At 34.7% G+C, this 15033-nt stretch overlaps 1 protein-coding gene across 3 annotated transcripts in view; it reads left to right on the forward strand.

Annotated features, from left to right (window-relative positions):
- ANTXR2 (ANTXR cell adhesion molecule 2) overlaps positions 1-15033 on the forward strand; it is a 163347-nt gene that overhangs the window by 33440 nt on the left and 114874 nt on the right. For all 3 annotated transcript variants that reach the window (XM_029234732.1, XM_029234733.1, XM_029234734.1), the window contains exons 8-10: positions 3278-3338; positions 5181-5279; positions 7074-7143. In XM_029234732.1, the coding sequence (XP_029090565.1) occupies positions 3278-3338; positions 5181-5279; positions 7074-7143 (230 nt within the window). The remainder of the gene's footprint in view (positions 1-3277; positions 3339-5180; positions 5280-7073; positions 7144-15033) is intronic.

The following is a 15033-nucleotide window of genomic DNA, read 5'->3' on the forward strand; positions in this document are numbered from 1 at the left end:
ATCATAGATGGGACACCTGATCCAATGTTCAATCAATCAATAACAGTATTTAAGTTGGTAAAAATTAACTAGTGTTTAAAAATAGTTGTCCCATCTGTCAGTTGTCATTTAGTGATGACAATTTTAATGTAATAGGTCCAGTTTGAGGTGTTGAGCATTTGAACTTGTGCAATTACTTGGCGAGACTAGATTATGAAGTGCTTTGTATTTATGGAAGTGCTTGTTTAAACATTTAATGTAAATGATTTGCATATGAATATTAAATCACAGCAACTTCTAGTTGTTCTTTTCTTAAAATAGCAACATGGTAAACTCTAGATAGAAAAACCAAATTTAGAGCAAATTTTATTTTCTAAAATGCATACACTTTCTTCTCTCATTTCTTTCCCCACCACATTTTCTTGCTCTCTATTTATCATGTGAAGATGGTTTTGGTGAACTTAGTTTCAAATTACGGGTCTTTGGATTTCCAACCTTTACAATTTTTTGAAAGGCTAGATGCTTTTTCACATAAATTAACTTTATTTTGCTTTATCTTGGCCTTTTTATGATTGTTGATTTGCTTTCTAGATAGACATTTTTAATATTCTCATTAATTCGTGCATTCAACCTGTATTCTCTAAGCATTTTTTTTGTTGTTGTACTGTGTGTACAAAGCGATGTGCTAGTCTTGGAAGGTTAGCACAGTATAATATGATCCCATTTCTATGCTCAGAGTTTGTCTTCTAATAGAGGAGGTGATTCAACACTCAATAAGATCCTAAGAAATAAAAAAATCAAAATAAACTTTAGAGAAAGGTAGTAGTGTTCTGAGGGGGATTCATCTAGATTTTGTCAGATGGTGATGCCAGTTTAATGACTCATGGTCTAAACTGCTTGTCTTTCAATGAATGTGTTACCTGGATCACTTTTTCATTCAATAATATCATTTCTATAGAGCTCATTTTGTTAAAATAATTAAGTATGAATATTAAACTAATGTAAGGGTATTCTTATATATAAATGTATATTATACAAGTTACTGCAAGATGTAACCAACCTTTAGTTATTCTTAATCTCTGCTTAATGTAATTTAATTTAATTAATCTCAGACTTGAATAGAACATAAATTTCTAAATTATCCTGAACTTATTCTTGAAAATCAAAATACTTTACAGGGGATAAACAGGGTCTGACTTCAGAACAGTAGACCATCAATGGACCTTGAAGGTGTTTATTCTCCAGTCTTAAGGAGAGCTCCATTAGAATTGATCATTTGATCTTGCTATTAGAACTACCATTTTAGAAATGTTATGATGGAATACCTCAAATCAAAAGAGGAAGTCAACACAAACATTTGTCTTAACAGTTTGAGATCTGATTTAATTATGGCCAATATTTTTAGGAGAAAGAAAACCAACATAATTTCAGAAATTCACACAGGTCATTCTGGGTTGCATAGTCTTTGACACAGCTTTTGGAAAATCTCTTTATAATTTCTTGATTTACCTTATTCTAAGGAATTTTTGAAAAATGATTTCTATTTCCAATAGATGCAATCTTTAAGCCTCTCTCATAATTTTCTTGGTGTTCAAAACATTTTTCTGTAATGCTGATAGAGGTGTGCCTAAAATAACTAGTAAAAAGATTGTAAGCTGTAAGATCAGTCCGTTTCCTTAACAGGATTTATTTTAAAATAAATTCTTTCAAGAATTGTCACCAGATAAAATAGATTTGGGGGACTTTATGTTTTCTTTTGACCGTCCATTTTCGAGGCTCAGTTCTCATTTTTATTTCAAATTGGTCAAAACTAAAGCAATAATACCCCAATTTTGCTAGTTAGGGTATTATTAGCTTCATATTCCTTTGGCAAAACCTTTTTAGCTTCATATTCCTTTGGCAAATCTTTTGTATTCTGTTCCTTTCAGAGTCTTGTTATCTGAATTATGTCAAAATATTTAAAGATGTTAGTGATTTGAGATACTTCCCTTCCAAGAGGACACATTAACCTTTGACAATGGTCCTCAATTCTTAAATGAACAAAAGTACTCACTCGTCAAAGGAGTGTTGATTATCGAAGATAAAATAGCAGACCACAAGGTGTTTGGGCCCTGACAGTCTTTGGGTGACTCTGGAATCTCTTTGGTTATTTATGAGTTTAAATAGACCTCACTTGGAATTTCTCAGATATAATATTTTCTTCTATTTATTTCCTAATTACTAAAGCCTCAAGCACTAAGTGAAAAGTGGATTCACTGGGAAATGACCTTAAAAAGTGCAAATGTTTCCTCTTTCAGAGAGGCATATTCAGCAATAAAAAAATTCCGTGATTTGACCCAGCTGTATTTTAGAGTCTGACAATTTATATTTCCATTGTTATTAAAGAAAGCACAGAAAGCATTTCTATATCCTGCTACAGTCCTTCCTTCCTGTTTTAGTTATGAGCAGGAGATGCTAGAAACTACTGTACATCATCTGTCTTTAATGTCTGTCAAGAAAAAAATGTCGTTCAAAGATCATCTGGAACTTGTCTGCCTTTGCTAATGTAGTGCAGAGCAGTTCTAAAAATAAAGGCAGGATTGTTGAGTCCATTAGGAGCAGCTTATTTCATCATTGTTGTTTTTCGCTTGTAGCCTTGTGCCTTGTATGGTGGTTTCTGTTTCTCAGAACAAGCTAAGAGCCTTTCTGTTCCTGTGCTCTGGGAATGCTGGAGTAGAGAGTCTGTCTTTTTGAGAATAATATTTGGCTCATACAAGGGGCCTGTGTTCTGCAAGTGTAATGTTTGATGCATGTAAGGAGGATTAGCGTCCATGGGAATTGAGGCAGAGAAATTGAATAGAAATGCCAGAGTCAAATAAAGAAGTGTTTATTTATTGATATTATGTTGAACCTTTTAATAGAAAACATTAAATTAGCATAATTAAATAGGAGGTCTGATTTTGCTATCTTGTTTTTGCCTGATGGGAAATTCAGCATTGATTTTATGGCTATCAAGAAATTTTAGTTATCTTTTCATGTCTAAGTTCCCAGACTTTGAGGCAACAACCCACTTTATCTGTGCTTATCTGTATTTATTCTAATCAAATAAGGGCTCCTACAGAATACAATCTTAGAATATATGCTGAAAGACGACACAGAAATTTCCTGAGCTTGGTAGCTATATACGAGATGGTTAATAAAATTTTCTCTGCCATCTATTGAAGTTAAAGGGAGGACCACAGATTATTAGTAACCTTATAATTCACTTTACATGTTATGATTTAGTGCTATACCTTGGTCTTCTTTTTTTCCTTTTTAGATACTAGCTCAGTCGTGCACTGAAATCCTGGAATTACGGCCCTCAAGCGTCTGTGTGGGGGGTAAGTGGTTAGAATTTAAAAATACCTTGTAAGAAGTTGTACTTTTTTCCTAGTTAAAATATACAATTTGAAACTCATGTTGGAAAGAGAATAGCAAAATTAATTTTTTGGCATCTTTTTCTGTAAGAATTTTTAAATAATTCCTTGAAATATTTCTATTTTAAATTCAAATTTTTAAGATTGGAGTGTTATTTTAAATAATGAACATATTGTGCGACAGGCTTTTAAAATCTTCTGTATATTTAGTTCATGTTTGAGACCTTTCCTATGACAAGTAAACTAGAAAATTTTCTCTTTTATCTGATTATACAGTCAGGTATCTGTCGACTTTGAGTTCCGTGCCTTGATGACCTGGCCAAAGTACAGTACATGCCAGCTCAGGGCCCATAAAGAAGTGATTTATGGGTGGAGGGCAAGAAAGAAGCAGGTGGCTTCATCAGCTGTTCTAAGAACAGACTAGGATTTTAGCACTTTCAAGCCATCCACCCCAAAGAGAGTGCGATTCTCTCTGGCCTATACTATTTCTACTTTAGGTCTTACCTGGAGTTCATTTTAACCTGACTTTTCTTTCAAAAGGAAAAACATTGGGTCTGGTGGGGAAGGAAATGTGCTGTGCAATTTACTGCAGAACCTCCCAACTGCTGGACATGGGATGAAGTTCTACATCTTTTAGACTCCTCCATTAATGATTACTGAGACATTCAAGAGGAATAGTGCATTTGAACATTCCAGAGCAGGATGGCGTTCTATGCATTTAGAATTTTACCTAATCCTCATAACAACACTATTCGACAGTTTTAGAATCCCGGGTTCACGGATGGGGAAACTGAGACAGAGACATGTTCAGTACTTGCTATTAGTAAATATCCTGTTAGACTCTTGTCTGTCTCATTCCTAAAGCTCATGTTCTTTTTCTGAGTCACATTTTAAGTTTCACTTGCACTTTATTTTAACTTATAAGAACATTCCTTTCATCATACACTGAATGGAGAGTGGCATGGCAGTATTTTCTTCCACAGTTAATTACTCTATATGTGTTAGATTATTTCAGATAGGAGGTCTCCGAGAGGACTGAAAGTTGATCACTATTAAAATAGTTGACATACCACCTTGCAACTAAGCAGCAAACATTTAGTTGCCAATCAAAACATTGATTGGCAGCTAAAATTTTCTTCTAGCATATTATTTCACTTTCTAACATTTAGTGACTGCTCCTCTTACACAGAATATGAGTTCAATCAACCTCTTTTACCTATTGGCCATAGATTTTTATTAGTCCAAAATGCATGACCCTTGATGAGTTATAAGTTTGTATGCAACAGAAAATAAAACTGGAATTAAGGATGTGAAGAAGCTGTTAAAGAAGAACTATGTACAGTGTCATAGATTAAAGAAAATATAATGCACGACTGTTGTAAGAACCAGATAATATGAGGCATTAACTTCTTTACATTCTCATACCTCAGTTCCTAGACAAGAGGAAAACAAAGAGTTTTCTTTCCTGTGGATATTTTCTTCAGGATAGAATTTGGGCAAGTTTGTATGGTATTTGTCTGGGATGACTGTCATGCTTCAATTCTAAAATCTTGGTCACTATTGGAAAACACTTTGTTCAAAAAATAAAATAATGCATCTCTACGTGGCAGCGAAGGGTATCTTCACTGTACATACCTGTAGGGTCTAAGAAAGCAAGTAGGACCATGTCTTTGTTGTTATTACTTGGCTGAATAGTACTAAAAAATTCATTCTTTGTACCTTGATACTTTTGTTTCAAGTTACGCTTTTTGTTGTTGTTTTTTGTAAAGTAATGATTAAATTTTTTATTTTTCCTTTTACTTCTAGAGGAATTTCAAATAGTTTTGAATGGAAGAGGATTCAACTTGGGCAGTCGGAATGGCCATGTTCTCTGTACTTACACTGTTAATGAAACATACACAAAGAGTAGGTCTCCATAATTTCAATATTGCTTTAATATCTTCATAGTATATCAGCATCAAGTGTTTTCCTCTTTTCCCCAACTGAAACCAACTATGCTATATTTTTTTATCAGAGAGTAAAGAAAGGAAGTCCAATGATAATACAAGTAATAATAATAATTACTTAATAGTTATTTAATAATGGCAACATTTGTTCATAAGTTAATAAATGCTGGACCCCATCCTAAGTAGCCTCATTATACAAATGATGCCCTTGTGGCTGAAAGAGTCAAATAACTTGTCTGTGGTGACACAAGTAATAATGGGCAGAGCTGAGAGCTGAACCCGGTTTTCCTGACTGTACTCCGTACGGACTCTATCCACCGCCTGATTTAATTGCCTCTTTCTCCAGATTTGTTTCTTGTCACTCTTGCCTGAAAATCTAACTGTCTTGGACTACTCTACTACTTATTGCCTTATTTTATTGCCACTTGTTATCTTTATCTAATTTCCCAATAATTTGTCAGCCAGTTTCCTGAAGACGGGCTTTTTGCCTTATAGATATATCTCCAATGCCCACCTGGCACAGTGTTTGTTGATAATTATCATATTTAGGGAATTAGGTTTTATTTTCCCTCACTTGGCTTTCAAAAAAGGAGAAGATGAGTGTAACATTTTTATCTTCACTTTGAGAAAAACTTCTGCTCTTTAAATAGATCTTAGTATGCTGAGCATTTTGGGTCTCTATTAAGACATTTTCTCCTCATTGATGATTATATTGTCTTCTAAAATTTTATACTGTAAGGCAGATGCTGCAACTCTGTGAGCTCTGGTGGAATTATTTTTTAAGAGGTTCATCTACAATTTTGTTGTTTATCTGATGGTTCTAAACCCTCCAATTAGCACAGCTTTGGCTACATACACAGTCACTGCTCCGTACTTTGTTGAATTAAAGTGGTGAGGATCTCAGCATGGTAAATGCCATCAGTAATTCCTCTCTTTCTTATTAAGATCATCATTTTGGTAAGGAAAGACAATAATATTAGTAAAAAACTTTCTTCCTAGTAGTTTCTACAACTGAAGAGGACAAAATAATTTTACCATTTTTATTCAGTAGTCATCTGTATCTAAGCATTAGCTTTACCTTACTCCTTTTGATTACATATTTGAGTTGATTATAATATAAACATAATTTACACATAGCTACATAGGATTGAATTTATTAAAGTAAATTTCAAATAAATTGAGTCAGATTGTATTTTCATCATTTGTATTCTAATATTATCCATCTAATTATGTAACTTTTCTGAGTATTTAGAGTCTAGATCATTTTTCTCATATGCTATTAAAATTGCAAGGCAATTTAAGCATTCTATAAAATGTGTTTATATATTGTAAACCCAATTATTTTATTAAACTCTTGAAAGAAATGTATTATCCTTTGGACATTTGTCTTCTCTATCATTTTTAAATTCTGCTTTTAAAATATATATAATTTTTCCTTGAAAATCTAATATATTGGCAAAATTGAGGGAGAAAAGGTGATAATTTTATAGTATCTACAAGCTGTATGTGAACTTAATCTATATCAAAAAATCATAATTTATGATTTACCAGTATTATATATCAGTGAGGCATATAATCTATTCCTGTTTTTCATTCTCCTCTTTCTTTAGATGAGTATCTTTTTGTTTTTTTCATGCTAATGTATCTAATGTCCCACACTTGAACTCTGATTGCTGTGTCTCTTCATATTTTTAATGAAACTGTGTGAGATACATAAAACCCTTTATTGATTAAATGACATTTTATTTTATAGGTGTAATGCCAGTGAGTGTGGAAAGTAATTCTATGCTTTGTCCTGCACCTACCCTGAATGAAGTTGGACAGTAAGTACTTTATGAAAAACATTTAAAAACTTTTTAGCTACAAATTATAAGGAAATGGTGACAAAATATACATTGGTTGTTTTATTTTATCTTTTCTTGATATACAGATTAAACATGAAATAGTAAATCCTAGACAAATCACTCTGGTTAGTACTTTAACTATACGTATTCTTAGTAGGTTGAAAAGGGTTAAGTCTGTTTTATCTTGTTTCTTAAATATTGATTAAAAGGCTCTATAAATATTTATCTGGATAGACTTGAGAAATATTGTTAGAGCCTTTAAATAATAAAGCCATAGCCATTATTTTGAACTTTAGAGTATTGAATTTACACACACACACATACACATACACACAAGAGTTTCAAAGTGGGATTTTGACTAATGACTGTAGTGTTTAAATATTAAGATTGAAGAGCAAAAGGAACATGGCTCAATAAGGCACAACTTAGACTAGGAAATATTTGTGCATTAATTTGTGTCCCAGTCCTGTTAAGGAGTATATTTTCATGTTCTTTGGTGTGGCAATAAACCATCATAGCTGGATAAAATAAGGGATATTTAGTTTGGAAGAAGGGCTTTTATTTTAATCACCTATATACAGATAACTTCACCATCAACTTAATATTTCCATGTGTGATTTTTTTCCCCCTGCCCTCTCTATTATGCAGGAAATGATTGCAAATAGTTCACATGTTCTCTTGTCCAACAGTAGTAAATGCAATATGCTTAGGATAATGGATAGGATACAGTTTTCAAGAATCACTATATACTGATCTCAAACCTTCCTCTGGATCAGAGGAAACTAAAACACATAAGGCCCCAATCCAAAGTCTGGATTAGTGTTCAGAAAGTGAAGATTATATTTTCCTTTGTGGAACCTAAGAAAATCATTTTAGTAGTTTGAAGTTCACTTGAGCACTTAACTTTTGTGGATGCTTAAATATTCAAGATATCTGTTGGACATCACTTCTGGTCATCCAAGTAAATTGGAGCAGTATCAGCTTTCTATTTGAAATTGATTGAAAAGAGCTGCATAATATAACTTATAAAAGCAAGACTATCAGAATCTATTTTCTTTCTATAAAAAAGTATTCATTTTCTGAGTCATATAATAATCTGGTATTGGTAACATGCTTATGGCCAAATTAGACTGGCCTTGGAATTTAAGGCCCATCCATTTTGCATGGAGCCATCTGTACCACAAGGGCACAGTGGGACTCAATGCCTTTCTGAGTAATAGTCTTGTATTAGCAAAGATAAATCTGTTGACTTAAAAGTTTGGTCTTATTTTATTGAATCTATAAGTCCATATTGATTCTCCTGATTGTTCTCCCCAGTCTGCTTTCAGAGCTGTCTTCTCTCTCTTAGTCACTGGCAGCTCCAACCTTTTTGTTGTTCAGGTAAAAAACCTTTGACTCATTATTGATCTCTTTTATGCAGCCCATAAGCAAATCTCAGCTCTGATTTCAAAACATGTTCAGAATCCAGTCCTTCCCCACCACCTCCACTGATACCACCCTAGACCAAGCTACTGTCATTTCTTGCTTAGGTTATTAGCCTCTCAACCCATCTTTCTTCTTCTGTCCTTGGGAAAAGTGATCCTGTTAAAACAGATCAGTTTATGTCAGCCCTCCACTTAAAATCCTTGATAATGTGTTCCTCATTACATTCAGAGTACAAATCTAATCACTGCAATGTTCTATAAGGTTCTACAAGATCTGGCCCTCACTGCATCTCCAACTTCATCCTCTTTTTGCCCCTTCTGTTATGGTCACACTGGCCTCTTTGTTGTTCTTTAACCACCTGAGCTTATTCCAGTGGCTTTAAAGGCTCCTTCCTTCTTGTCTCAGTCTCTCAGCTTCAAGTTTTGTTCAACATATCACCTTCTCAGTAAGCCCTTGCCAGTCACCCTATTTAATCATACAATCTTCCCCCTCCCTTGAGTTGAACAGTCTCTATTCTCCTTTCATGGTTCACTTTTTCTCCAAAGCATTTAGTTTGTTATTGTGTCTCCCTCCTGCTGGGATGAATTTGATTTATTTTGTTTCTTTCTATATCTCTAGCACTGACACAATGCCTGACAGATAGTAGATTCACTAAATGTTTGTTGCATGAAAGAATGAATACATTTTTCTCAAACATTTTGATTTACTATTTATATAAAGAGCTAAAAGAGTGCATTTGATTACTGGGTATATCAGGTAGGAGAAAGATGATCAGAATTCTGTTTGGGGGATCATACCATTTAAGAGAGCAGGAAATTATCTTGACCTTTTCATAGTAATGACTAATTAAGGAAGACAGCTTACTTTCTTCTCCAAAGTAGTTATAAAATGCAATATACCTGTTCTATCCAACACTGAATTTGTTTTCTCTAGAATTTGCCTTGGGGCACAGTCTCCTTTTTAAGAGACTGCCATAGATACTGCTGGTATTCTTTAGTGATTTGTAGATTGGCTAAATACTCAGAAGATGTGATTTCTAAAAATCATATAAGACATAATAAATATCAAGCATGAGAAAAAATCATTTGTTTGCTTTTTGACATTAATATTTCACCTACAAGCAAGCTGAGAATGTTTTGGAAAGCGATCTGTCTAAAATAATTACTTTTGCTTCTTTTTTGTCTATCAAGTACATGACACCACTGAGGCAAAATATGTGAAGATTTTATTTATTAATGTATTGGACATTTGGCGACATCATTATTTGTTCTACTAAGTATGTTGCAAGTAATTTGCACCTTTCCTTTGCCTTGAATTTCCTTCAGATACTTTTGTAGGCGATGAGCTCTCTTATGAGATTGGATTAAAATCAACACAACTGAAACAGTTTAGCCTTGTAAGGTGACTGTGCTTAATATGTTTGTCTAATTAGCTTTTGGCTAAGGATTCAAAACCATTAAGTAGCTAGTTAGTCTATGTTTCAAATAAACACATCTTGCCCAACAATGAATGAAAGTTTTTCCTGTGTGAGGGTGACAGATGTGGTGATGGTTCCCCCTGTCCTCTCACTTAAATAATTAACAGCATGCTGGTGAAGTAACCCTAGACAGACAGCCTCAAAGCCAGATGCACAGTCTCAGAGCTGGAGCCATGGACATGTGTCTCGTCTCATTAGTGTGCTCTATCAGTTCCTTTCTCATCTTTATGTTACTTCCTGAATTACATTTTCTTTGAGGATTATTCCTTTAAAACTCCAGTTTGAAAGAGGCTTAACATGAAGATGTTTTACTCGGAGATGGGAACTAAGAATGTAGCAGAGTAGCTAGGACATAGGTTTGCATTTGGAAATTGATGTCGTGGAGTAAACAAAAGTTAAAGCTATCTGGGCAAATCTTATCCAGGTTTATCATTGCTTAGCATTGTTGGAATGGGTCTTTGGAGTCCTTTCTTTGAGAGACATCTCTATGTATTAAATTTCTTTATCTGGTATAGAATTTTAGACTAAAATGAACATATTTTTAGTTTTTAAACAGAAAGAATGTAAAGGTGAGATTGTTCTTTCTGATATTGTTCTTTCCTATTTTTTTTTCATTGGACACAATTTAATTTAAAAATGTCATATGGTTAAACAAATTGTCTTACCTAGAAAAATCTGTAGATTGTTTGGGAGTTAATTTCTGCCAGTGGTTCATTTGATCCAAAATGTCTTAAGTTTGAGCAGGAAGGACTCTGTGAAGCTCTGCAGATCCTACCCTTTTGAGGACAGTGGCCTCCTTGTGTAATGTGCAGGTGTCACCCGTTCTTGCAAAATGGGCTTATTCTCTGACCCTTGTTTAGGAAGACATCAACAATAGCACAGCTGCTCTGCAATAGTTGAGATCTCAAACCTGTAATTTGGCAAGAAGAACAGAGCAAATTGGGTAAATATACATAAACACATTGTGAAGAAAGAAAAACAGAGCAGAATGAACCAGAGCCTGATCCTACAGCTTGTTTGATAGATTTAAGGAGGCATATGGTATAGTTAAATGTGCTTTCAAAAACATTGGCCAGAATCTTCTGGCAAATATGAAATAAATATCTAAATCAGATGAAACTGATAGTATTAGTTCCCTTAAAAGGCAGTGTGGAAAGACAGTTGACAGAGGGTTTAAGTAAGAAGTGGTGGGACATCAGTGTATGTGGAAATTTTTAAGCATCTGATACTGAAGGATCACTGAGATGCATGTGTGGCAGACTTGGGGTTAGAGCCTGACTTGGTAATGGAATCTTATTTTCCTCAATGTTGTGATTTTTTAAAAATATAATTCATCTTGCCTGGAATAAATTAATTCCATTTCCCTTTCTTGGTTTGACAAATTCTGCCTTTAGCACAGCTTCTCACATGAACAGTTAAAAGAAATATATATATACCTATATATGTATGGTTATGTGAATTTATTTTATCAATTTGTTTTTTTTGAGAGGGAGACATGACAAAAATTTTTTTTTATTAGAAAAATTCTTTAAAAAACCAAAAAACTGAGGTGATGAATTGGTCGTCAACAGATGACTTGGTGGATGAGGCTGCTTTGGCTGCACTGATCTCCCACTTCCTCCCTTGTTCAGGGTCCATGTCAAAGCAGCGCCGTAGATGCAGGGCCCCCATCTGGGCTCATGGTTGGACTGAGGACCTGAACTGTGTGACCTTTGAGCTCAGCCACCTTGGTTCGGTACTTACAAATAACAAGCTGGTTCTGGACAAAGCCATGGCCTGAGATGAGCTTCTTGTGGTGAGGGGACCAGAGGATGGAGCATACTTGGAAGCATCCACAGCACTCAGGCCCCATAGTAGACATTCTAGATGTGAATGTGTCAATCACTGGGTCTCCTTCTAGTTGCCAGGACCTTGGTCTGTCAGGGACACCAAGCTACAGCCTTGATAGCCCCTTGACAATGGGTGAATGTCTTCAGGGGAACCCAGCCACCCATTCCAGGAGCACTAGGCCACATGATGACCAAATATTGTCCATCTGTATACCTACATAATCCCCAATTCCATTAACTTAGTAGCAGGTAATGCAACCACAACTTTATTCTTTCTTCTCTTCCTTATGAGGAATGGGACTGGATTTATTTATTTTTTAAATCATGGATACCAGGACATTTGTTATATCTTTATTTTGAATATAAACATTAGAATCTTGGTGAGATTGGTTAAGGCTGAGGAGCCTCTCAGTGTTTATATTTCTCTGTACCCCTCCCCCAATGGTGGAACATTTATGTATTCATTCACACAGTGTATTGCTTTCTGATTATACCTATAAATGTGATAAGTTCACCTAATCTGCATTGCATCTCCATCCTAAATATTATATTCAGTTCTAGAAATTGTCTCTTAAGAGGAACAATAGTTAATTCGAGTACATCTAGGGTGGTCAACAAAATCTTGCCAAGTGTGAAAATACTGAATTAAAATACTGAAAAAGACACGATTCAGGTGTGACACGTCGGCTCTCCAAATGTCAGGTCTGTCATGTGAAAGATAGATTTGACTTATTCTTTATTGCTCCAAGAACAAGAGAAAGAAAGAGTGGAAGGTAAAAGGAGGCACATTTCAGCTCAATATAAGGAAGATTTTTGTAAAAATTGGAATCATTTAGTGAGTGTTTTGGTAACTAAAGGTGTTCAGAGAGGGACAGCTATGTGATGATATGGAAGATATTCCTTAAATATGTATTTAAATCCTATTATATATCTGCTTTTAAATTTTATATTATTAAAGTTTTTACTATTACTAAAATATTTGACTTTTTTGGATGAAAGGCACTAAAAATTGAGTGATCATTTTGAAGCATCTTTTTAGTATTTAAAAAGATACACAGTGCAGTTAAAATGGGGTTATTTTCAGTATAATACTGAAAATATTTACAATAAAAGTGTAGGTGTGATGTCCAGTACAATTCTGATATAGCTTTTTTTTTCTTCTGAAATCTAGTAATCTTCCTGACTGCAGTGCTTGTTTTAGTTATATACATATATTATCTCAAAAAGAAATTATTTTATTCAATTATTTTATCCTTTTACCCCTTTGAAGAAAATATCCTTAAACAAAATATTAATTTATATATATATATATTCATAACTAGAACTAGAGTCTTTATTCACAAATATGAAACCTTATTTTCACCTCATAATTTATTAGGCGTAAAGCTAACTTTTAAAAAGCTCTGCAGAGTATTAAATAGTAGCACTTGATTTCAAAATATCTTAAGTCACCATAATTTTAATAGCTTTTTGAGTAGTTGCCAGTTTAATTTTCAGTATGTGCAAATTGGAGGTAAATTATTTATTACTTCCAGCAAATGTCTTTCACAATTTTATTTAATTTTTTCATCTTTTTAAATGGATCATAAAATGGCAGTCTTTTACTGGACATCCATAAAGTCAGCAGCAAATAAATACTTTGCAAATAGGTTGCTATGATTGAAATGTGAACCATATTTTATGCAGTATGAAATTTCCTCAGATCAGAGTAGCCCTAACGTATGGCAATGAGCTGTTCTCCTGTTCTGGAATTGTCTTACATCTTTAAACATTAAATTAAAGCACTGTGACCGTTAGGACTTTGAATTTTATTTACTTAGTTATATATCAGAATACTATTTAATAATTTCTCATGTGGAATGAATTTAGTACCCTTGAATTTAGTTTTATCACTATTTTTTTTTTTTTTTTTATTGCCGCCGAACACGGGTCTCTCACTGTTGCGGTCTCTCCTGTTGCGGAGCAACAGGCTCCGGACGCGCAGGCTCAGCCGCCATGGCTCACGGGCCCAGCCGCTCTGCGGCAGGTGGGATCTTCCCGGACCGGGGTATGAACCCGTGTCCCCTGCATCGGCAGGCGGACTCTCAACCGCTGCGCCACCGGGGAAGCCCTAGTTTTATCACTATTAATTGAGGACCAATTGACATTAAAATGCACTTCAAGCAGTCTTTTTGTTAAGTTGTTCAGGTTTCTTCTATCCTTCTACTTAAATGTTCTGAGGATGGAGCAAAGAGCCGTTGAACATATTTGTAAGCAATTCTAAACAATGTAGAACCAACTTATAGAAAAGGGAGTTGAAGGAGTCCTCAGTTCTGAGCCTCGCCTTCCCTGACCACCCAGAATTATCTGCACTGTGGGCCAGTCTTGTCTCAGAAGAAGGTCTTTCCTTGTCTTTCACGACTTCATAGTCTCACCTCCGGGACTGTTTCTTCTCCAGTGTTACCTCCGGCTCCTCTTCTTACAGTTCCTAGTCAGTTTTCACCATGGCTGGATTCCTGACCCATAAACTCACCTTCTCTAAGCCTTCCTTTTCTTGCTATGAGTTCCAAATCTCCAGACAAGATCTTTCCCTTAGCTTGAAACCAACCAAGTGTCCATTATGCAAATGTCAGCTCATTAACTTGGATTTCCCTTAGGCAAATTAAACCTGAAGTTCCCAAATTAAACTCATATACTTCTGTTCAAACCTGTTCCTTTCATGTTTCCTGTGCAAGATTACCCACCTTCCTGTGCAAAACACAAACTTTGAAGCCATCTTTACTCCTTCTTCCTCACCTCCTACATCCTATAAATGTCCAAGTCCTTTTTAATCTAACTGCTTAATACCTCTCAATTTTCATTTCAGATTACCCTCATTGACACTATTTGGTTCAGTTCTACTTTGGTCCTTATTTGAAATTCACTGAGAAATTCTTTAAAAAATTTTTTTTTAATTGAGGTAACATTGGTTTATAACATTATATAAGCTTCATGTATACAAATATTAAGTTTTGACTTCTGTATACACTACAGTATGCTCACCACCAAAAGTCTAGTTTCCATCTGTCAGCATACAGTTGACCCCCTTTACCCATTTTGCCCTCCAGCTCTTCCCCTCTGGTAGCCATCAGTTTGTTCTCTGTATCTAGGTGCTTGTTT

Source organism: Monodon monoceros, unplaced genomic scaffold (assembly GCF_005190385.1).
Source record: "Monodon monoceros isolate NGI ecotype Baffin Bay Population unplaced genomic scaffold, NGI_Narwhal_1 Super_Scaffold_20, whole genome shotgun sequence".
NCBI classification, from domain to species: Eukaryota; Metazoa; Chordata; class Mammalia; order Artiodactyla; family Monodontidae; genus Monodon; species Monodon monoceros.